General features: G+C 53.6%; 7 protein-coding genes across 7 annotated transcripts; 2 read left to right on the plus strand and 5 right to left on the minus strand.

Annotated features, from left to right (window-relative positions):
• Positions 1-1030: 1030 nt before the first annotated feature.
• Positions 1031-2739, minus strand: J4E83_000886 (uncharacterized protein; the record flags this gene model as incomplete). The annotated part of the gene is made up of 3 exons (XM_049327843.1): positions 1031-1680; positions 1731-2369; positions 2577-2739. 3 exons carry the CDS (start codon positions 2737-2739, stop codon positions 1031-1033), a joined length of 1452 nt encoding a protein of 483 aa, XP_049192361.1.
• A 2775-nt stretch (positions 2740-5514) lies between these two features.
• Positions 5515-6975, minus strand: J4E83_000887 (uncharacterized protein; the record flags this gene model as incomplete). The annotated part of the gene is made up of 3 exons (XM_049327844.1): positions 5515-6023; positions 6104-6770; positions 6823-6975. 3 exons carry the CDS (start codon positions 6973-6975, stop codon positions 5515-5517), a joined length of 1329 nt encoding a protein of 442 aa, XP_049192362.1.
• A 2337-nt stretch (positions 6976-9312) lies between these two features.
• GEL1_1 (beta-glucanosyltransferase) lies at positions 9313-10723 on the minus strand (the record flags this gene model as incomplete). The annotated part of the gene is made up of 2 exons (XM_049327845.1): positions 9313-10502; positions 10555-10723. 2 exons carry the CDS (start codon positions 10721-10723, stop codon positions 9313-9315), a joined length of 1359 nt encoding a protein of 452 aa, XP_049192363.1.
• A 1807-nt stretch (positions 10724-12530) lies between these two features.
• Positions 12531-13485, plus strand: J4E83_000889 (uncharacterized protein; the record flags this gene model as incomplete). Its single annotated transcript, XM_049327846.1, has 2 exons — positions 12531-12659; positions 12712-13485. 2 exons carry the CDS (start codon positions 12531-12533, stop codon positions 13483-13485), a joined length of 903 nt encoding a protein of 300 aa, XP_049192364.1.
• A 233-nt stretch (positions 13486-13718) lies between these two features.
• On the minus strand, positions 13719-16058 carry J4E83_000890 (uncharacterized protein; the record flags this gene model as incomplete). The annotated part of the gene is made up of 1 exon (XM_049327847.1): positions 13719-16058. The coding sequence occupies one exon, from the start codon at positions 16056-16058 to the stop codon at positions 13719-13721; it is 2340 nt and encodes a 779-aa protein (XP_049192365.1).
• A 1222-nt stretch (positions 16059-17280) lies between these two features.
• Positions 17281-19431, minus strand: J4E83_000891 (uncharacterized protein; the record flags this gene model as incomplete). The annotated part of the gene is made up of 1 exon (XM_049327848.1): positions 17281-19431. The coding sequence occupies one exon, from the start codon at positions 19429-19431 to the stop codon at positions 17281-17283; it is 2151 nt and encodes a 716-aa protein (XP_049192366.1).
• Positions 19432-19703: 272 nt separating this feature from the next.
• Positions 19704-20535, plus strand: J4E83_000892 (uncharacterized protein; the record flags this gene model as incomplete). The annotated part of the gene is made up of 3 exons (XM_049327849.1): positions 19704-19750; positions 19801-20408; positions 20459-20535. 3 exons carry the CDS (start codon positions 19704-19706, stop codon positions 20533-20535), a joined length of 732 nt encoding a protein of 243 aa, XP_049192367.1.
• Positions 20536-22443: the final 1908 nt, after the last annotated feature.

Here is a 22443-nt window from a genome sequence, read left to right on the forward strand (position 1 = left end):
GTAGCGAATGTATGTGCAGAAGTCAGCCCCCCGCGGTTCATTCCCATGTCTCGTACCGGAAAACGCATCATGTTTCAAGATTTCTCGGTGACCGAAAAAGTGATGCTGGACATGTTGCTTAGACAGCACTACGTAAATGACCATTGTCAGAGGTCGGTCATCTCGATAGGCATAAGTAGAGGATAATTATAGAGCTGTCGACGCCATTGCAAGTCAGAGGATGCAAACGATGTTATGTTGTACGTTGGTGCCAATCTATTCATATCTAGCGCATCATGAGTAGAGGAACATCTATGACTGCGGTTGAGGACTGCGAGTCGTAGCTAGTGACGAGGTGGCCGAGAGAGTGAGGCCGACGTTGATACATGACAAGGCTCGAATGAATGATCAAGTCGCATTGACCTTGGGGAACAAGAGGATAGGTAGATGCATGGGAGACATGTACGTACCTTTGCGCATTGAATGCTCAAGTAACAGTCATAAACAAGTATCAAGTCGAGACAGCACCACAGACCCAACAGGCAAAGGTCAATCGACTCACCAACGCACACACTACAAGGCATAGATCAGACACACGTCGTCATAACAAAGCAAAAAACAGATTCAATGGTATCGTGCGCAAATCTACATCTCTCCTTTGTTTCTAAGATCCACTTTCTTTCTTGTCCCTACAAGGGGGCACAAGCTGTGATCTGGCTCAGCCTTCCTACAGCCTTCCCCAAACACACACCAACCCAACAGTTCAAAAACAGAATGGTACAGAAAGGTAAAGGGAATCAGACAAAGAAAAAGGTTTTTGCCCTCGCCATAGCTACGTGTCTTGCCAAGTGATGTCAATCCGCGCGAACCCCGGCTGCCCCCAATGGGGGGCCGAGAGGAAGGGATGCTAGAAGCTAGGCAGGAGGGACCAAGTGTCTCCTCTATTGTCGTCGTGTGCTGTCGTAGAAGAACGCCGATGTGCATGCAAGAACCGTTTATGCTTTGGGTGCTTATCGTCAAAGTCTTTTTTGTTTCATTGAAAAGTAAAGACTTAGTTGCGGCCCATGTGACCGTGGTCGCGGCGGTGCTTGTGTGCGTGTCGGCGGCGGTCAGCACCAACAGTGGTGGTGACAACAACCTCAACAATGGCAACCTCGTACACCACACCGTCCTTGGTGTAGGTAGAGGTGGACACAATCTCGTCGTCCTTCAGGGCGTTGGCGATGTCGGCAATCGGGGTGACGACAGGCGCAGCGTAATCGGCCATGGAGGAGGAAGAGGAGGACTTGGTGACCATGGAGGAAGGGCTCTCGACGTTGTAGACAGAGATACCGCCACCACCGAGGGAGTGGGCAGGAGCGTAGGACTGAGTAGGGACAGGGGCAGAAGCAGAGGAGGAGATGGGCTTTACGGGCTCCTCGTCGTCCTTGTCGCCTCCCTCGAGGGGAGAGGCGTACTCAGGTCCGTATTGGACCTTGACGTTACCGCAGAGGCCGTTGGAAGGACCAGCGCAGTCGTCGATGTCGAGAATCTTGGGCATGTCCTGGATCTTGCACATGGCTTGCTCGGCCTGGGTCTGGAGGCTTCCGGCGAAGACAGGGCAGTCCTCAACGCGACCAGAGAGGTTGGTGCAGGTCTCGACAGCTTGTTGGAGGGTATCGATGTTCCAGCCGTTGATGAAATCAGCGTGGTATCCGTAGGCTGATTCGTGTTAGTAATTGGCTCGTAAGAAAGCTAGTATGTGAACTTACCAGTGGGGTCACCGTTGGAGAAGGTGAATTGACCAGGCATGCCCTTGAACTTGTTGGTGTTCCAGATGGTCTCGTAGAAGAGCGTAGGGTAGCGCTTGTTGTAACCTTCAGGGCACTCGCCACCGTCGACCATGTTGGGGTAGGCCATGTGGCTCTTGTGGTCAGGAGCGGTCGCATCGCCGTTGCCGCACGAGGGGAACATGATCTCAGCACGGATACCGTCGGCGCAGTTCTCGTCCATGTACTCCTTGTCAGGGAGGAAGTGACGGTAGCGCGAGCCCTCGGGGGCCCTGCCGTAGTTCATGCAGTTCATGCCGATGGCCTTCTGGCCAAGGGACAGCTGAGTCATGTCGTCCGCAGTCCAGGAAGAGGTTGGCGGGTCAGGAACGGGACCGGTGAAGTTGCGGAGACGTGTGTCACCAGCGAGCATCTGGAAGCCCTCAGGGAAAGCCTCCAGGTTGTCGCCGATGAGAAGGTAGTATGCGAGCATACCACCGATCTGAGGAACGATCTCGGTCTTGCCATTCTCGTGGACGAAGTGGAGGGAAGGGGTCCAGTAGGCGGACTTGTCGTCGTCGAACTGGCACGAGGTGCACTCCGACTTACGGAGCATGTCATAGGTGGTCGTCTCGGCGAAGTCTGTCGTCTGTTAGCAAACTGTATTATCCGCGAAACAGCCCCTGCCTCAGGCGCCCATATGGAAAGTCGTTGCATGAATGGTTCGCGTAGACCTTGTCATCTTGGGATCCCCTTGTTTGGACGTTCCCTGACAGATCCACAACACATGCTCACTCATCATACGCCTTGCCAAGAGGGCCGAAGCAGGAGGGGGCGGTCTTCACTTACTGCTTCCACCGTGGATGGTGTGGCTGTGAGAGGAAGCAGTTCCCTCGTCGACGATGGGGTCGAGACGCGCAAGCGCAGTGCGGTCGGTACAGGGCATGCGCCAGAAGGCGCTGGCAGTGCCCGAGAGGACGGCCGCCGCGTAGAAGGGTGCGAAAGACTTCATGGTTGAATGGTCGGTCGACTTGAATTGGGAGGGGAGTCGGTGGTTGAGTAGTCTTGCGAGAAGGTCGGTTGTTGAGACAAGGTGAGTGCTTTTTTCACTGTGCTGGTCGGAGGGGATTCGAAGTCGCTTCCGGGTAGGTTGACGAAGTGAATAACTCAGGCGCCAGGACTCTCCTGCGCTTCAAGAAGATAGACCTAGAAAGGAGTGTAGCGTTGTCACGAAGACAACTAGTTGGATGGGTAGCGAATGTTGCTGGCGGTGCCAAAGGAGTGACAGGGCGAAGGAAAGGACGCAGTAAAAGAAGGACGGGAGAGATGGGGAAACGGGCGGTTATCACGCTGGAACGGTGCTAGAGGCTTCTTTTAGGGGAGATGAAGGCATACTTTGGTTTAGCGAGGTGAAACCCTAGATTAGTACGTGGAGCATGGGACGTCCTGGGAGCGTGCTGCCATGCTCTCGTTGGACCGTGAGGCGCTGCGCACCGGCCGCTAGTCCAGGAACAGTAAGCTGAAACATGTCAGTTAGGGGATCCTTCACATGGATAAGCTGAGTACCGGCCGGCAGCCTTGCTGGGCCAAATGAGTCGGGCACGCTGAGGAGCCGCATTGTGTGGAGGCGGCGCTGGTGATGGTGGTGATCGTGAAGCATCCGCGCCGCTCCCGTCGTCGACGCTGCTGCTCCAACGTCTCATGTCCAAGGCGATCTACTCCACCTGAGCGCACCTGGCTCATCTGCGTATTCGGTAGGTAGTCGCACGTAACACCGGCCGGCGTGCCACAATGAGGCCGGATCATCGCTTGCTGTCGTCTTTGTTTGGTATAGGTAGTCTGGGTACCTGAATTGGCGGCAAGCCGTGGCCCGTTGCAGCATCGCAATCTCACAGGCCGCCGCTCCCACTGGCAGACGGTCCCGAAGTGCTGCACCGGCGGCGGCGACATCATGGCGACCCACTGAAATGGCACATCGCAATTGCAATGCGGGTGTCGGCAGTGGCGTCTATGTCATCGCGATAAACCTCCTTTTCTTTTACGATAGGGGCGGCTGATCTCTGGCCACCTGCTGTTCTGCGGCTGTTTGCACCACGCCAAAACAACGCTGCCACTGCTGGCCCCCTCTCTGTAGTAGTCGGTGAGCGGCTGTCTGCCTCTATTCGCGCGGCACCCCGGGACAGCGAGATTGCGCCAACTGGCTCCAACCGGCGCGGCAATAACGCGGCGAAGCGTAACTCTCGTTCGCCATTTCGCTACTCTGCTTGGTTGCTTGGTGGTGACTTGTCACGACACGGCGTCCTGCCTGTGGTCCGAAAGCAGCCTCCTCGTGCGGCACAGCATCGCACAACCTTCTTCACGACCTCGCTGCTCACGAGCGCACGCCGTGGTTGGACGCGATGCATAAGCGCCACGCCCCTCGCCTCGTGCTGTAATTCCCGCCCCGGCTCCATACAGCCTATCGATAGTGAATTTTCGTTCCTGCAGTAGCGCTCACCACGGCGTCATGTGCTGCGCCTGGCTAAACTATCTCCTGTTCTGTGATTTGCCGGTGCTATTCTCGCGCGCTCATGCGAAGCTGATCCTCTTCTCAGCCTCCCTGAGCTAGGACATGAGACGAAAACACACCAACTACCCGGTGGGACTGTGGGACGAGAATAGTGCAGGAACTATATTCGTGCTCGTATAGTTGAGCACTATGCCAGCAGGAGCAATCACTACACCAGCAGGAGCAGGCACTATACCGGCAGGAGCAAGGCACTACATCTGCAAGAGCTGAGCGCAGCGCCCCTCCCTCACTCAGGGACATCGCAGCAGCACAAACGAGGCTGCCCCAAGATTAACCTGTCACTCGTCTCACACCTCCCCTCTTGCCCTCGCCTACAAAGACAACATTGCCCTTAAACCCAGATCCTTGATGACATTCTCAGGCAGATATGTAAAACACGCCTTCGCTCAGGTACCCCGCTTCTCCCATTGGCCAAACCCCCATAGCATGTCCGAAAACGTTTCAAGGCATGAATTTCTGGAACAATGTCAAACTCATGCTACCCTCGACTTGCGTTGGGGGTTGTGCGAGGCAAGGATCAGCATGTGTAACTCCACCGTCATGTCTGCCGGATGTGCTAAGATTTGTCACCCAAGGCACGCAGATCAAGCAAGGAAAGCTGTGTATCGATAGGGCACCCCTCGATGGTGATCCACGAGTCCTGCGCCCGATTGTTCCACGGATAGTGTGACTAACTGCGTTGCTCCTTGCTGCTGCCTGCGCCGCCGCCACATGCCTTGCCCGAGCCGTGGATCTGCGACACCTGGGGAAGACTATACGGTATACACAAGGGGAGAAGGGATGTGTGCATGGGCGGCCCGCATAGCACATCATTCACCGTACCATCGCATGTCGCCCTTCTCCCACGTCTACGCCGGTTTGCATTGACCGTGGATCCCCAGGCAGGAAGTGGTCTTTTAATATTCTTTTGGTTCGATCGATCGATCCGACGTAGCGTATACTGCCCTGTGAGATGAGCTCGGGCTGGCCTAAGAGAACGTTGCATCCGAAGACGTGCTTCCCTTCCGTTGACGGTTGCACTGACAATGCGCTTCATATGTCATTCAAATATATGCTTCATGTAGGGCTGCTATGATGAAAGGAGGAGAAGACGTCATCCTCAAAGCAAATCGCTAGGGCCGTGCCGCGAGGGGCAGACATGGCATTCATTCTACTCTGGGCAGTGTCGCGATGCACATCTCTATCTTCCTGCAAGTGATCATCCACCCTCCTACCCCATCACAACTTAGCCCCATCTCTCAACGGAATCTTCCCCCAAGCTTCCGCAAATCCACAACTCCTCACCCAATGCGGCTCACCCGCCTCCACACTATCCACAGCCATATGCCCCAACTTCCTCCACATGTCACCTTGAACCAACATTCCTTCTTTCCCCTCCCACTTCTTGCAGACCACCTCGGCATTTGCAATCGCCCTTACAAGCTTGCACGCATGCCCATCGTCCTCCAGCTTATTCACCCTCTGAATAACTTCGTCCATACCACTATCCTTCGTGGGCGCGTAGTCGGTAATTTCATCCACGAGGAGAGTCGGACAGCCGCGCGAAACGTACATTGTGATATCCATCCAGATCTTCCATTCTAGAAGTCGGCGTTGGATCGCTGGAGACAGGGAGGAAGAGGGAGACAGGAAGGCGGAGAAGAAGACACTCGAGTTTAGGCAGTGGATGAAGTAGAAGTCGAACTTGACTTGATGGGGTGGGCGTTGCGCAGCGGCGGTGTAGTATACTGTTGTTGATTTGAGTTAGTGTGATGTTGATGGAACAGTATCTGAACGGCATGGGGAAGGAGAAGAACTGCTCACGTACCAACGGCGTTGATCATCTCAGCTGTCTTTTCCTCTAGTTCTTCTTCTTTGACAGTATACTGCGTCGCATACTTGATCATCTCCTCAGGCGCTCTCTTGATGATTCCATCTCGAACCTTGTTTCCATCGTCCCAGTGCGCGGCCTTGCTCAACTTGTCGTCTTTCCTGCATTCCTCCAGTATCTGCAAAATTGTCTTCCTCGGCCCATCTTTGCTTCTGCTTTCTTTAGCAGCCTTTTCGCACCCAAAGAATAGCGATGCTATCCAGTTATCGTGTACGGCGGCCTGCGCTAGCGCCTCCGCAATAATGGCGGGCTGCTGGAACTCGATGCCAAACCCAAGATGTATGATGGGATGCAGAAACCCAGCAAACATGCGCGCCAGCATATCATCTGCAAGTTCAGTTTCAGCAAATAGGTGCTCCTGCAGTACGCTTTGCCACCCGCTCTTGTCAATCTCTTGTTGGAAGTAGACAAGGAAGTCGTGGTAGTATTTTTCTTGCCCGAGATAGGACTTGAAGCGCTCAGGCTTGTGCATGTCATTGAAGATGGCCTTTTCGAGCGGTTCCGATGGGCGTTGATAGGATTCATTCGCGTCGTATGCTTTTTGGAGTTCTTCTGGCGAAGCGTTGAGCGCAAACAGAGTGAGGAGATGATGGGCGATGTGGTTCTAAATGGACCGGTAAGCCTTGATACGTGCTGATGTCACTGAAATATCTTACATGAAATCCGCTCTGATTGAAGAAGATGTGATGCTTCTCGTGGTTGACTTGCAAAAGCTGGCTCGCCTTTTCTGCGCTCTCAGCCTTTAGTCCTTTGACGTAGAACTGGGGCTTCTGCGAAGCCTCGAGATGAATCCTCGAACCGGTAGCCATGGCTCTCAGTGAATGTGTAGGGTCGTGTCGTTGTACACGTGGAATATGACTGTATGCTGACGATGAATAGAAGCTCGGTTTGTGGATGGTCGACAATGCGCGTGCAGTTCGTGCGAACATCTACAGGAGAGCTGTTCAGCCTGCCTCAAGGTCCACGTATGTAGTAGGGCGATTCAAGAGTCTTGGATGTTGCATCCTTATATGTTCACATATCGTACATATGGGAAGCGCAAAGTCGGAGTTGCGATGCGATGGCTATGACGTCTGTGGGGAACCCTGTCTCGCCTCGGGGACCAACCCTCTCCGTTGCGGACCTCCGCTCAACGTAGAAATGTCAGCTCGGATCTTTCGGTGCTTACGCAGCGCGAGGTTACGAACACAGTTCATTTTCCCCGCAATTTATCCTAATGCTTTAGTTGCCAAGATCTTTACGGTGTACGACCGAGATCGTACAAGTATAGGTGCTTGGATGATTCAGATTGGGCGCGTCAAATATCCTCTTATCGTTGGTAAATGTTCACAGATGGCTGCATGGTCGAAGGAAGATGTTTATATTCCAGTGCAAAATCCACGTATACGGCTTCTTACGTGCGCTCAGTCTTGTGGGTATAACTCCTAATGCCTACCCAAACACCCTGCTATGCATCATTTCATGAAACGTTATTCTCTACTTATAAGGCAAACACTCGTGCTCTTGCCGCGAGGCAACAATCATCCCGAGTATTTCTTGGCCTCCATGCCCTCGGGTGGTTCAGGAGTTATGGTCTTGTTGCCAACGTTACTCCAGTCGGTACTAAGGACTGTGCCACCGCTTTCCGAGTAGCTCTTCATCATAGCTCGTTGCTGCTCGGGGGTGGCGCCGCTGTACAGCTGCTTGAAGAAGTGTGATGTCTCGTCGCCCTCAATCTCGTCTTTGTCGTCGAGATCGTTCACCACAACCTTATCCCAATTCTTCGCACCTGACTTGGAGGACGTTGGGTATGCAGGGGCAGTGTCTTTGGTTGGGCGAACGGGCAGAGAAATAGTGGATGCTTCAGCAGAGCCAACGTCGCCGTCGGGGTGCTCAAGATCATGCCATTTCAGCCCCGCGCTTGCCTTGCGCATTGTTATCTCCAACTTGGTGGGTGTGACTCGATATTTCGATTGTGAAGGGTCGATCTTTTCGTATAGAGGGTCGGCGCTGTAGCTATAATCCGACGAGTCGGCAGTGGGGAATGCGACGGACACGGATCTCTCCTCGAATTCTACGCTGACTTTGTCTTTGGCCACACCCTTGGCCATGATTGTGAGGGTAACAGTTTCAGGCGACTGGTACCAATCCGTCTTGATTTTGTCTTTCGGGGTTGGGGCGACAGGCTTCGGGGCCTGGGACGGGGCGGGCTGCTCGGCCTTTGCTGGGGCGGCGGAGACTGGTGCGCTGGGCACATCGACTTCCGGAGTCTCCTTGACGGTGACCTTCCTCATCTCGTCGTCTTCTGGTACATCTTTCAGCTTTGTTGCAACCTTGGACTCCCAGATGGGCAGCATCTTGTCCTTCTCGTCAAGGCCCTTTACGATTTTCAGCAGATGGTCGGCATCCGCGTATCTTCCGAGGTGGAACAGAGCGACGGCGCGTCGGAACTGGGCGTCCTTGATGAGCTCGCGCGAGCCGCGTTTCTTTGCAAGGACGACGGCGAGTTCGGCATCGCTGAGGGATTCGGCGTATTTGGCAGTGCGCTGGTAGGCTGTCGCGCGGCCGATGTAGTACTTGACGGCCGTGGTGTTGACTGCGAGCGCCTTGGTGTAGTGTTCAATCGCTTCCTCGGGTTTGCTTGCGCTGAGAGCAGCGTCGCCTTTGCGGGCGTCGTCCATGGCGGGGTAAGATGTAATTGAGCGGAAGAATAGGCGTGGAAGCAATGTAAAGCGGGGTAAGAGGTGCGACGGCTTTTATAGAGGCTTGCTCTCGAATGCTGGTGAAAGTAGTTGGTCTTGGTACAATCACAACCATGGAAGCTTCCATTGCTGCCTTCGAAAACCAGGGTCCACGCCGCTAGCCTCTGCATCGCATCCACATTGGTGGGGTCATGTTTGACAGGCACACTCCGCCAACGCTAGCAAACATTACCTCGTCGACATTCACTGTCCGAAGTCAGACTAATTGTTGGAGGAGCGAGCAGCATATTCATGTATGTATGTATTACTACACAAAAGACCCCGCATCTGTGACGACCGAGGTATATACAATGCCGACTATGGCACTCAAAAACTCCAGAAACAAATAGAACAATTCTTCTACATCTATCCCATATGCATGCTCACTGAAAGACACAAGCTTTGCACATCTCAGCAACGATCCACCTAGAATACGATGGCGGCACCGAAGAGAGCGCTGGCAGCGATCATAGCGACGAAACGGAGGGGTACGTCGAGACCAGCAGCAGCACCCTCAGGGTTGCCAGCACCGCCGCTGGAGCCGGGAGTGGGCGAGCGAGTGGGGCTTCCAGACCCGGGGGTAGCAGTGGACTCGCTGGGTTCGCCAGCAAAGTGCGAGCCATCACCCTCAAGACCAGGACCCTCTCCGGCACCTTCATCCATGAACGCCATAGCCTTGCTGGGAATAGCAGGGAGCGTGGTGCCCTCGACTTGCCACTCGTCAGACTCAGAAGGGCACTCGGAAGCCTCGCCGTTCTCCTTGAAGCCACCAGCACCGGAGGGGTTAGCAGTCTTCTTGTAAGCCTCAGCGAGACGCTCGAAGTCCTCGTTGGGCGAGATTTTGCCATCGTCGCCGACCTCGACAAGACCGTAACCGTTGGGCTCAACAGTGTATTCGTAAGCGAGACCACCAGAGTAGACGCCCGTCATGTTGGTAGAGTAGAGAGCCTCGATCTCGCCCCACTGGCGGGTGTTGGTGATGCAGCCAAACTCAGACAGGAAGATAGGCTTGCTGTAGTCCTCGTAGGTCTTGACCTTCTGGTCCCATCCAGACTGGGTGAAAGACGAGGGGTCGCACCAGGAGTAGTCGTTGAAGGCAAAGAAATCGGAGCGCTCATCGTCAGTACCGCAGTTGAAGTAGAGAGCCTGGAACTCAATGTTCTCCGAAACATCAGCGGCAGAGTATCCGACGGGAATGACACGGTTGTGCCTGTTGGAGATGTACTGCTTCATGTCACGAGTGACAGCCTTGATGTAAGGAGCAGCGTTGGTGTTGTTCTTCGCGTTGATGACCTCGTTTCCGGAAAAGAAGAGGAGCAGGTTGTTGTAGTCGGCAAAGGCGTCGATGGTGGCAAAGACGGACTGGAGGTACACATCGTTGTACGAGCGGTGGAGGGTGTCCTCGTTCTCACGGTTGAGAGAGTAGTCGGGCGTGTTGGCATCGAGCGCCAGGTAGATACCAGCGTCGTCGAGCATTTTCATACCCTCATCGTGGTTCTTTGAGTTGTCGATGGTGTAGATACGGACAGTGTTGATGCCGAGCGACTTGAAGTTCTCGACATCGCGTGCGAGACCCTCGAGGTCGAGCAGAGGGTCTTGTGCGTCGGCGGCACCACCTAAACACTGTTAGTACTGTGGTTCTATATTCCTTGTGACACAAAGACGGACCTGGCTGGTAGGCAACGCCACGGACGTAGAAACGCTCATCGCCGGCGAAGAAGGCATTGCCCTTGACGGTGACCGGTGGCAGCTTTCCCTTTGACTGACGGGCGACGACGCTGGCAAAGGCGGGAGCAATAGCGGCTCCCAAGATGGAGAAGACGACAGAGGTCTTCATGACGGGCGCAGGAGAAGAGATAGAATTAAAAGGCAAATAGAAGAGCGATTGGAAGTCTAACGAGTGACTGGTAAAGTAGGAAAGGTAATTCTCACACAAAGGGCATGCAAACGTCGAGGCGGAAGCCGGGCTAGCGACAGTATTTGAAGCGGCAACAGAGCAATTTCTTGGTTACCCCCGAGTGCTACATGTGGAACTTGCCAACCCTCATGGGTTGTCTGGCGCTGCTGCGCGCCAAGTCGATGGGTGTTGGCGGGCGCGCAGGAATCGCGGAGACCAAGCAGCCAAGTCCATAGTCATGAATTAGCAGAAGCCCGCCGAGCCTTGGTCAGGGGCAATAAGCCGAATGACTGGCAGGCGCATGCCTGGACGACGTCTTGATCGCGAGGGAATTGCGCGTCCGTCCATTTCCCGCCGCTCTACACAGCCTCGTTGAGAGAATCAAGACTTTGTTCGCTCCAGGACAATCTGCTGGTTCGAGGCGATCGCGATGGTGTGAAACGACTGCGCGCTTGGTCCTCACCAAGGAAATCACGGCCATCGCATTCCGAAAGCGCTTGGTGGAGGACGCGGTACCGTGGAAGGCCCTTTGCTGACGGCATCATTGCAGCTATGCACAGACTTCAGCTTCATTGCGATGCCACTGTTAGTTCACCATCGTCGCGCGACGGCACTGTTTGCCGGGTCGCAGTCACGCTTCATCGCGGCCCGTGGAGATCCGAACTCGGGGAGTGTAGCTGCGGGTGGCAAAAAGCAGCTCGTCCATCTACCCGCGCAGTGCGGGCATACGAATTGTTGAGGTCGGTAGGCGAAGTATGGTTCTGTGGTGTTTGTGAGTCGCTGGTTGCAGCGTGACAGCTGCCGCATCCGGGGCCCCAGCCCCGATAAGATGATCCGCCCGGTCGCATGGTTCCGACACGCGTTCGCTCTTGTCTACCACCGCTCACCAATACTTATCACAATCATCTCACGAACGAGTAGATTCTCACATTGAAGACCGGAGCGTCTTCAGTGCCCGGGTCAGGTCACCGACTGTCTGAGACAATCTGCCAAGCTCGGCCACAGCAATCTGCCGCAACAAGCAATGGCACCGAGGATTTCTGCGAGGAGAAGTAATGCCTCTGCCAGCCGTCAATGCTCCAGACAGCCGACCTCGATAGCTGTGCTCTTCATCTCTCGGGTTCTGACTACTGCTTGTGTTTGAATTAGCTCTACGTGCTGACGAAGTTTCTTTCGATTCCAGACCATGTCTGTTTAGACCGGTGTCAGCCCTGCAAAGAGACGGACAGGCTTATCTCGAGACAATCAAAGCTACCACTGCGATCTTGACAGGACAGAAACTCGGTCTATACGGGACTAATCTTATGGGGTTGTAGGTTGCGCCGTCATGATTGGCTACGATTCCAATTAATACACGCAGACGCAGACGTATATTTCTGGTATTATTTGCCGACCCCGTAAGTTCATGCCATGATGATGAACCAAAAATACCGCCGTGTCTGCTGCATCGTCGCGCCAACTATAGTTTCATGTGCTTGCGCACCCCCAAAGAGCAGCCGCGCTGCATGCGCACCCTGGTCGTATCGTCGCCGTCAGCGAACCACAACCGAACTGCAGGCGCCACACGAGCTATTATCCAGCGGCGAGGTTTGCGACCCCAATTATATAGCGAAAACGCGCAGTCGGGTCAAGTGAAGGCAAATGGGCGCAATATATTGCGGCGAGGGCAAAGGATCCGCTTGGGCGGGTGCAAGATGATAAAGAACTCCCTTGCCCGCGCCTCCCAGGTCACTCACCAACCGCCAAAATGCTTCAAACAATGCTCTTCACGTCACTGCCTCTTCTGACGGCGGCGGCGTATCTAGACCCCTCGCTACAACAGCAAAAGCCGTTGCTAGACTCCAAGCCAGCGTCGTCACGTGAACTCACTCTCACAGTATGTCGAGAACAACCGATCTTATCTTGGTATCAAACTGACACCCCAGCAGCTGGACCAAAACCTTCACTACACCTTCGCTGCCTCCGACGATGACTTCACGCGTACCCGTCTCGACCAACTCCAAGGTCCATTGGTTGGATACGGCATCGAAGAGGTCGCCGACCACGCCATCACCATCAACATTCCCCTCAACTCTTCGCTCAAGGGTACCGCTACATTCTCCAGTACACGTAAAGCAGCACTTTGGCCCCAGTCTACCGATCAGTTCACATGGACCCCACAGCTACCACTGCATACCCTGTCCGTGCTAGGCGCACGCATCCCCATACTAGACATTGGCATCAGGAAGGATGGTATGCTTACCATGCCTGCTGAATCCGCGACTCTCGATCTGAGCACACCCTACATATACGTTCCAAAGGGTATCTGGGACGTCTTGCTGCTAGCTACGACTACCGAACAGCAAGCCAGGGACGGCGAGGAACTGCTGTACGTGGACTGTGAGGCATTGAACGTTTTCCCTGATCTGGTATTTGGTATGGCATCAAGTGAGTGTGGGAGTGGTGAGGAGATCGCAGACGACGAAGACGATGATGGTGAAGAAGCTTATGACGAGGAAGAAGAAAATTACGGAGAGCTAGTCATCACACCCGAACAGTACGTCTTGCAGACTCCAGAGGGGAAATGCATGCTTCTGGCTAGGAACGCCGGCTCTCATCCTAGCGTACCGGGAACAGTCAGGCTTGGTTGGGCCGCGGTGAGGGGTCGCGAAGTCATACTGGATCGGCATGTTGGACGCATTGGCTTCGGAAGTTCAGTATGAGAGTGCATGAGGCGAAGGAAGAACTAATGTTGGATACCCATATGATGAGATCGATGTCCGCAATGCGTGACAAGCGATAGAAGAAAGTGAATGAGCATTACTTTACATACACAACAGCATCTACATTTTTCGTCGTGGCGGATTTGTGACAACATGGACAAGAGAGCAAAATTCGCATGTCATGAAAGCGAAGACGTAACATTGCGCAAGGCGCTCTACATGAGTCGTACCCTCTACATCAAACAGAAGCTGAGCGTGACCGCGCCAACAGTCGCAAGCAGACCCGTCCACCCGACTCTAAGCCCACTTGCTGCATCCTCATCATCACCTCCTTGTGCACTTCCATCGCCTGTGCTCTCAGGGTTAGAATCACCCTTACCCTGCTGCTGATCCGAGCTCGTTACACTGCCCGCTACACAAGCGCTCTCATCCAAGCCTCCATCATTGCCAAACGCCACGTTCGCCGCCTTCTCCCACAGACTTGTCACATTGAAGTAATGCTCCGGCTCATACCAGATCCGGCAACTTGCTGTGTCGTTCAGGAACTGTGTTGGCACGCCCGCCGACTCAAAGCCCGCGCGGATGTTATCTTGGAAATTTACGCTGGCGTCCATCACGGCGATAGGCGGGGCTGTGGGAAGGAATTGAGCCCAGTCGTTGGCTTCTGAGCGGGAAGAGGCGAATTCAGCGGTTACGTATGTGGTAAGGGCTTCCATGTAAAGAGTAGGGATCACCAACGTTCCCTTTGTGCCGCCAACAGCTACCATGGGACCGAGGTTTGGGCGTCCACCGATGGCGAGACTGCGCACGCCAGATTGCTGGACCATGAGTTCGACGAAGATGGAGCAGGTTGAGGCGCAGACGCCGTCGGTAAGCAAGATGATGTCTTCGGCACGGAAGGGGTCTGTGGTGAAGTTGCTGCGCTCGTTGTAGCCTGTCATTGTGATGCCGACGGCGGTGCGCTCGCTGCTTGTCGTCAAGGGGTCACTGAGGTTGTATTTCAGTAGAGCAGTAAACTTGTCGTTATTGAATCGCTCAGGTGGGTACATTGCGTTCCAGTCCGAAAATTCGTCGCCAGTGGAAGAGAGGTAGGCGTCGTTGCTGAAAGGGCTCGTGAAGAGTTCGGCATTGAGAATATTGATCTGCTTGAAGCTCGAGATATTCTCACCGAAGACCTCGCTGGCTCGGTGTCCACGGTACCGGTTTTGGGTCTGTGGTTGTTGGGTCGGGAAGAATTGCAGGTACATGTCGTAACCCGAGAGTACCTTGCCGCCGTTGTTGGCACGTAGATCAATGATGATCTTCTCTACGCCGCGGGACTTGGCTTCAGAAATGTACTCCTGAACTACGGCTTGGAACTCCTGGGCACCTGCGACATCTTCTGTGTTGAAAGTCGTCACCACCAATACACCAATCTCGCCAACACCGGTGTTGACGAAGAAGCCAGCCAACGGCACCTGATCTGCCGAGTGAGCGACGACTGGTTCCGGGTAAAGCAACGGCACCGAAGCGTGTTGTTGCGCGAAAGTACCCCTAAACTCGTAGTCGCGCGGATTCTCCAGATGTAGAGGCATCTTGGTAGGATCCCTCTTCTTGATCCTCATCGAGCTTGTCTGGGGTACAATGTAGGTCTTGTACAACGATTCAGCATCGCTAACGTAGCCCCAAGACTCGGGTTGAAGGACAAGAGCACCGTTGCTGTACGTATTGATCGTGCCGTTCTCATAAGTTACGTTGGTAGTAGCACCGGGATAAAACCTTGGACTGGTGAAATACCCATAGTTCTCCGCTGCTTGCGAGAAAAACATTGCGTTGTAACGCGAATCAGGATCATGGTAGGCGTTCAAGTTTGCTTCGTCCTGCAGAAAACTCTCGACATCTCTTCCGTCGATTTGCGTAACGGGCGAGGGATCATACCCAACTGTGCCGTTGAAGTCCTCCAAAGCCCAGACTTGGGGTACGTCGCTACCATCTCTTGATGCAGAAACAAGGGCAAACGCGCTGCTTCGTCGCCACCTGAATATCCCTGCGTACGCCATTCCGTTCCAGCCCAAATGCCCGTCGTGCGCTTTTACCAACAAGGATGCAATGTCGGTCTCGAAATCAAATTCGTTATTGTACTGCCCAGATCCGACTTTGTTTTTGATATCATCCAGACCAGCGACGATGTCAACAGCGTCATTTGGCCATCCTTTTGGCGGGTCTTTGAGATAGCTGAGAGTCGATTGGAACTCTACTCCCTTCTTGATCTCGTCGATTGTTGCTGATGCGTCGTCTGCGTAGAATGGTAGTGATTTGAGACAAGCGTGTGCGAGTTCAGCATCTACGGCCGGAAAGTCTGAGAAATCATCCGATACCAACTGCGCTATCTGTCCACAGGCTTCGCTGGTCTCTATTGGTCCAGAGACATCCTCTATAGTCGTGGGATTGACTTCGATGTCATCTATTGATGATGGCGTTGGTGTTGATGTAGGTACGATGTCGAAGGTTTGTGAGGAGTCGCTGAAGTCTATCGAACTTGTCTGTGCCGTGGCAACTACCAGGAGCGCTGATAGCGCAACGAATGGCCTCATGATGCCGGAATAATGCGGGGTGTATAGTGTGATGTCCAAAGGTTCGGGGATACGAATACGGAACGATCAGGTGTCTGATCATTCAACACGTAGGGCGTCGTGGATGTAACGTGGTCAAGTCTCGCGTCTAATCCGTCTCTTTTATCGTCTTGTTCTAGATACAACAATAGCTTGGGATGCCACCCCAACTCGTATATCGTGTCCGATTTTGTTCGTTGGTGTTTCGTGAACCGCCGTCAATATATATTCTCAGAAGCGGCCAAGATCTGTGCGGGTATGCCTCGATCTCCTGTGATACACGCTCCTCGACCCAGCTCTTTCTATCCAGCTTTGGAAAAAGTCGCGAGTAGCCTCAACACGTGGGCACCGTCGCCATCTTAATCACAAGGCAGATTGCATAGCCTTGTCACCTGTAAGGCCATAAACAGTAGCGGCCGCTGCCTAAACAGCGCCCCATCTCGTGTACGTCTGCCGCGCTTTGTTTAGGTCTTGGCTGTAAGGGCCCTGCGCGTTGCCCGCCTTACGCGTGTCGCTCAAAGTAGGCTGGCGTTGTGACTTTTGGGTGTACTGAGCAAATCAGACGAGGAAACATGGGACGGAAGTGGATATCTGCGGGTAAGCGGAGTACTGTGAGTGGATTCTGTCGCAGCGGCTAAATCCTGTGGCGCTGCCTTCCTGCGGCGCTGCAATTCGATATGAAAACCCCGGTGTTTGTGTTTCATACTCGTCAAATTTGTGATTTCGTTGGTGTTGGTGCTCGTGAGGCTGAGCGCTGTTGTGATCGCTTGTATCTCCTGAGTGTTTTCGGTAGCGACTGCTTTCTCTGCTATGCGCACCTCGCATGCCAAGCATTAGGCACGCCCACTAAAAGCGCACGATCCGGCCACGATCCGAGAAGGGCTGGACGCCGCAACCCAGCCTTTCGGCACAGTTTCAGCCGACTGGTGAGGTCATGTCTTGCGGTGGCACGCCGAATCGTGTATGAGCTGAGAATGCGCGCAATTGTGCCGTCGGCTTGGGAGCCTTGAATTGTGACGTCTAGTTTTTGTGGACGCCTGGCACGCTCAAGGCACATTGCTCATAAGGGCCCACCACGAGAAACGGTGCCAGAGGTGGCTATGCAGTGTTTCAGGGAAAGTCCTCACACAATTGCAAGGCTTGCAGTAACTTCACTGACGACTCACGTCGATCGAATCGTGCGATTTTGACCGAAGCGGCCATCTCATTGACTAGAGCTGTGCAAGTCGCTCTGCTTCTTGATACCTACGACGACAAGGTTGCGCGGACTGTACTTGTATTCAAACACGGGTTCAACCCACGCATGTTCAACTTCTTCCTGCTCCTTGAGCCACAAGTATCGATCTGTCACGACGACAGCTTCGACTACGCCAGCGCTGAAGGCCATTAAGCTCCACATGACACTCAATTCCTTCTTTCTCTCAGCATAGCTGACTTCGTAATTCCTGATGTCTTCATCTGTCAAACCATCCATCTTTTCCCTTATGAACTCAGGGTCAACCTGACAGAAAGAGTTTTCTGTTGTGAGTTTCGCTAGCGCAGCTCGAACGTAGGAAACGAAATCGCTGTATGCAAACTTGCGCAACGTGCCTATAGTGAGGGGCGTGGTTGTACCGTCCGAAGATAGGCCAGGGCCACGACCGTTTGGTGGGGTCCAGTTCACTTGCGAGGTGTGACCATTAGCTGAGACTGCGCTGCCAACAAGGCCCTGCTCGTCCAAAGGTGCCGAAACCACGCCACGATCTAGGAAGATGCGCTGGAGTAGAGCTCGATAAAAGTGGCGAGTGAAGAAGAGTTCTGAGTCGGCCACGCCCCAGTTGAAAGGTGCCTGCACAGCCATCATGCGGGCTGTGATGTTGAGACGTATACCCTTTGGTCGTTCGGGTTTGCCAGTATCTGCTTCCGAGTCGTCATCTGACCGTTCCAGAGGTGTATGTGGTAATGGGTAATTTGCGAGTTTCTCTGACATGGGGAATCCGTTTGGGTCAAACGCTTTGGATGTAGACTCGAGGCGTGGATGATTAGGACGGAGTGTAGGTAGCTTATAAGTAGGAGGTCCAAGACGTTCCGTGACCAGATTGTAACAGCACCCTACCATGGCTACTGCGGAAATATGTGGGTTGAGAAGCATGGAGCGTAGTCCGAAATGAACAAGATTGCCGCATGAGTGCAGTGAAATGACCATTGCGTTTACATCCTTTGGTTTGGGTACAACGTTCAAGTCAGTAGCTTCGGCGACCACGGCTGTTTCTGAAGTCACCGCCTCTTCGGGTACGCTGGAGCTGTCCAGTACTTGATCGATGACAGGTGTCAAATCACCACCCTTAATGATGTGTTCAACGTACTGTACGCTGCCATGGCCTTCATTGTATATTTGTAGAGTAGAAGTCTTGGTAGTCGGAACGGGATCTGAGGCGGCTTCCGAAACTGGATGTAGTGTGCAGCCATCTTCATCGCAGTTCACACCGGTCTGGGGTGGTGAACCTGCTACAGAATCTTGAGTAGCTGAAGCGGATGTTGCTTCCTGATCATGACCGTTCCTCGCTGAGTCATTCCCCTCGGTGTTGGATGAGATGGATTCATCGAGCAAAGCTGTAGTCTCAGTGTCTTCGGTCTTGTTGCCCTTCTTCGTTTTGCCCATTTTGGCGCGGTACTCCTTCTTGTTTCTCATAACAATGGGTTTGGCTACCAACTTGGCTAGGATGTCCATGTTTTTCGCGCCTTCTATATTGTGCTGTTTACTTTCCACAGCAACGATGTGCTTAGAGTAAGGTGGAGCAGCAAGCGCGCGCCCAAGATAGTTCTGACCAGAGCCGAAGTCGACAAGATGGGTGATGGGTTTCCTGTCAGACTGTGCTATCTCGGAGGTGAGTCTGTCAATGTAGCGCGCAAAGTTGTCAACCTCGTGCACCTTTTTCACTTTCATCCCGGTTGCGATGTGACGTGATATAGTAGCTTTCTGAGGCTCAATGCCCGAGTTTGGCGGAGGAAAGTCGCGAGCTAGCAGATGCTTTCGCACGGTGCGAATATAATCTAGCAGTTCCTCGGGAGGCGCAGATCCATCCCGCCAGGTGTTTTCGCTGGGTTCTCTCTTAACGTCGAACTGACTGAGGTCTTCCCTCATCAGTAGGTCCAAGATATCCATGATATCTCGCGTCTTGAACCAGTCTCTCCATGACTGCGGCAAGATATGGGAGTAGAGATCAGGTGAGCGAGTGTAGAAGTCCAGTATGTGAACGCCTCCGCAGAGCGTCTGAAGCAGCCATGAGGAAGTAGTCAAATTGAGCAGCGACTCGACGTATTCCCCAGTATTAGTGAATTCGGCAGGAAGCGGAAGACTCGTTTCCGGACCCATGATTTCATCCAGGGTCTTCTTGACGGATGGTGTGATTTTGTGAAATCGGCAGTCTTGGTGAGGGATGCGCCATCGGGAAGGCGTGGTGGAGTTGACTCTGCTGTGGGCGATATTTTTTGGGAAGGTGGGTCCGTGCCGAGGTGTTGTGGCGCGTCATCGCTCGTAGTGGACAGCTTATCGACACGCTCCAACATCCTCACCCCAAGCTTCCACGCGCCCCTCTTGCTTGCTGGCCACATTCTCGAGGTGCAATTCGCGTCGCATAGCCCAGGATGATGTCATCACAGACCGACGAGGATCCTTTCCTCCAGGTGCAGGCGTAAGACGTCCCCGTTCGCGTTTAGGCATCTTCATTGACACTTGTCCCAGAGACGTGCTTTCCGCCCTCAACACCGCGCGCCCACTATTCAAGTCGTATCTGCGTATTCGATCCTCGGCATCGTCGGCGAACAGTCCTGAGCTCCGTGAAGCTCGCAGTGAGCTTGAACAGACACTCCAAGACCTCAGCCAGGACCTCGAGGATCTAGTGGAGAGCGTCAAGGCTGTGGAACATGACCCCTATCGCTTTGGTCTTGAGATTGATGAAGTCGAGCGCCGCAGAACACTAGTCAAGGATGTCGGCTCCGAGATTGAGCACATGCGCGAGGAACTGCAGGAGACGGTCCAACACGCGAAGAACAAAGGCAAGATCGCGGCCAATGGCGATATTCTACCTGATCCGGATTCCTTCGAAGACGACGACAACTACGCGGCATTTGAGCAGGAAAGACAGATGGAGATGATGCATGAGCAGGACGAAGCCCTTGATGGCGTCTTTCGTACCGTCGGCAACCTCCGACAACAAGCCGACGATATGGGCCGAGAGCTCGAAGAGCAGGGCGAACTGCTTACCGACGTCGACAATGTGGCAGACAGAGTTGGTGGCAAGCTGCAGACAGGCCTCAAGAAGGTTGGCTGGGTCATCAAGCAGAACGAAGGTAAGATAACTGGCTATCGCTAGACAGGCGTTGCTGACCTACCCCCCTAGACACATGGTCCAGTTGCTGCATTGGCGTTCTTATCTTCGTCCTCATCCTCCTCCTCGTGTTGCTCTTGTTCCTATGAACACGCAGAATTACCCACGCCAACCTCAGGCACCCACGGAAGCCGCGTTCCCGAGCCCCAACGCCGAAACATCAGCGCCGTTCATCACACGCCCTTTGGTGCTGAAGGGACTGGTCGATTGCCGGGGAACAACATACCCGCAGTTTGTGATTCTGTTGGAGCGAGCATCATCATCGCCGCTGCATAGCTGACGGTACACGTGTAACGAAAGCACTAGCCTTCGTCGCAATCCTGTTGGAGCCCGGCTGTTGGCTTGCACTGCCGGTGCTACTGCGCGGCAACTTATCTGGGGTACCCATCCCTCATTAGCGCCCTTGCATGAATGCATTGCGTATGCAATGAGGGTGTTGCCCGACAACGAACACCCTACATCGCTTGCGCGATCGACTCGGACTTGTTCACAATGCGAAATGCAACAGAGCAAGCAAGCCTTGCGGGGATGCGACATACCGCGGGTTGTCCCAAGTGCGCCATGGATCCAGGGAGCCTCCATATTCCAATAACGACCTCCTCAGTGTCTGGTTGTGCACGAGGCTTTACTCGTCACGATGAGCACACCGAAACTGAGGACAGAACTGGAAAGCAGGAACAGAACAGCCGCTCAACGCACATAGCGCTGCCTCTGAGACGCTGCATGTTTGGGGCGTACAGGCTCTATCCAAGAACATTCTTGAGAACCATCGTCGACATTGCTTCTTATTAAGCCATTCCATACCTAGAAACCACCTTGACTAGGCATTGTCAGCATTCAATTAATGTTTTCACGATAACAACTCTGCGTTCGCCTCGCTTGCGGATCGTAAATTTCCGGATGACTAAATCAGACAGCAGAAACAGTCGCCCTAAACAGCCGTCCGCCAAGCCCGAGTCCAAAACGGTCAAAGTCAACACCAGAACCTCGCGGCGAAAACCCACTCTCATTTTCATTACGCTCCTGCTTAACGCACTGTTCTGGAGTGCTCTTATCTGTTTTGCCACCTCACTGTATCAGATCGTATCTGATCCGTGGGATGCAACGAACATCATACCAGTGGTCTTAAACTTGACTTCTGTATGTGCTTGGAATCCTGCAATCAAGGCCAACAGTGACTAAATCGCCCAGGCTCTCGCAACAATTGCGTACACTTGCGTCCACACAGTATTCTCTTTCAAGCAGAAGGTTTGGGAAGAACAACGGCGACACAGGTCCGTTGTCAGGAAGACTTCCTATGTTGCCATCCGTCTAGTGATCTCGCTATGTGTTTTCTGGTTACTAACCTCTGGGTGGAACATGGTTCTCGTCGCAAGGAGACCTATTTGTCTGCAACAGGCACCCGGTCTTCAAAGCTGGGAATCTGGCCCCACCTGCTTATGTGGACGTGTTGGGACCGCTTTCGCCGCCATTTCGCTGTATGTTAAACCAGTCTGTAAATTCGATGCCAAAGCTGACTAGTCAATCAGGATTGCGTCGTTTGTTCTGTTTGGCGTACTCGCCGTCGTCAACCGTCCTTTCGAAGCTCATTTATTCAAGCACGGTTACCGAGAACCTGCAAACGTATGGTATCCGCCACACTTTCCCAATGGGTCAACAATCACCGGAGATCGAAAATGTACATGTGAGAAGCACGCCTACTGCCGTCATGTCACGCCAACACGGAGGAGCAGCTCATCCAACCCGATGGAACAAAGCAGAAGGATCTCTTCAGGGTCCAGAGTCTTTACTTCGCATCATGCCCCGCCACCTATACCCTCTGCTTTTATGGCCTCGTATCGTAAATCCTCTTTCGATACTTTACCTTCTGCATCACAGCCCTCTGCCAACCGTGGAGCCTTGCATCGCCCGCCTCTTTCGTCGCGTTCGGCAAGCAAATGCGACTCCGGACCTCTGTTCACGCAGGCCCGGTATTCGGCATCTACATGGCGCGCCGT

The sequence above is a fragment of the Alternaria metachromatica genome, assembly GCF_023757995.1.
Source record: "Alternaria metachromatica strain BMP 0045 chromosome Unknown scaffold_2, whole genome shotgun sequence".
NCBI classification, from domain to species: Eukaryota; Fungi; Ascomycota; class Dothideomycetes; order Pleosporales; family Pleosporaceae; genus Alternaria; species Alternaria metachromatica.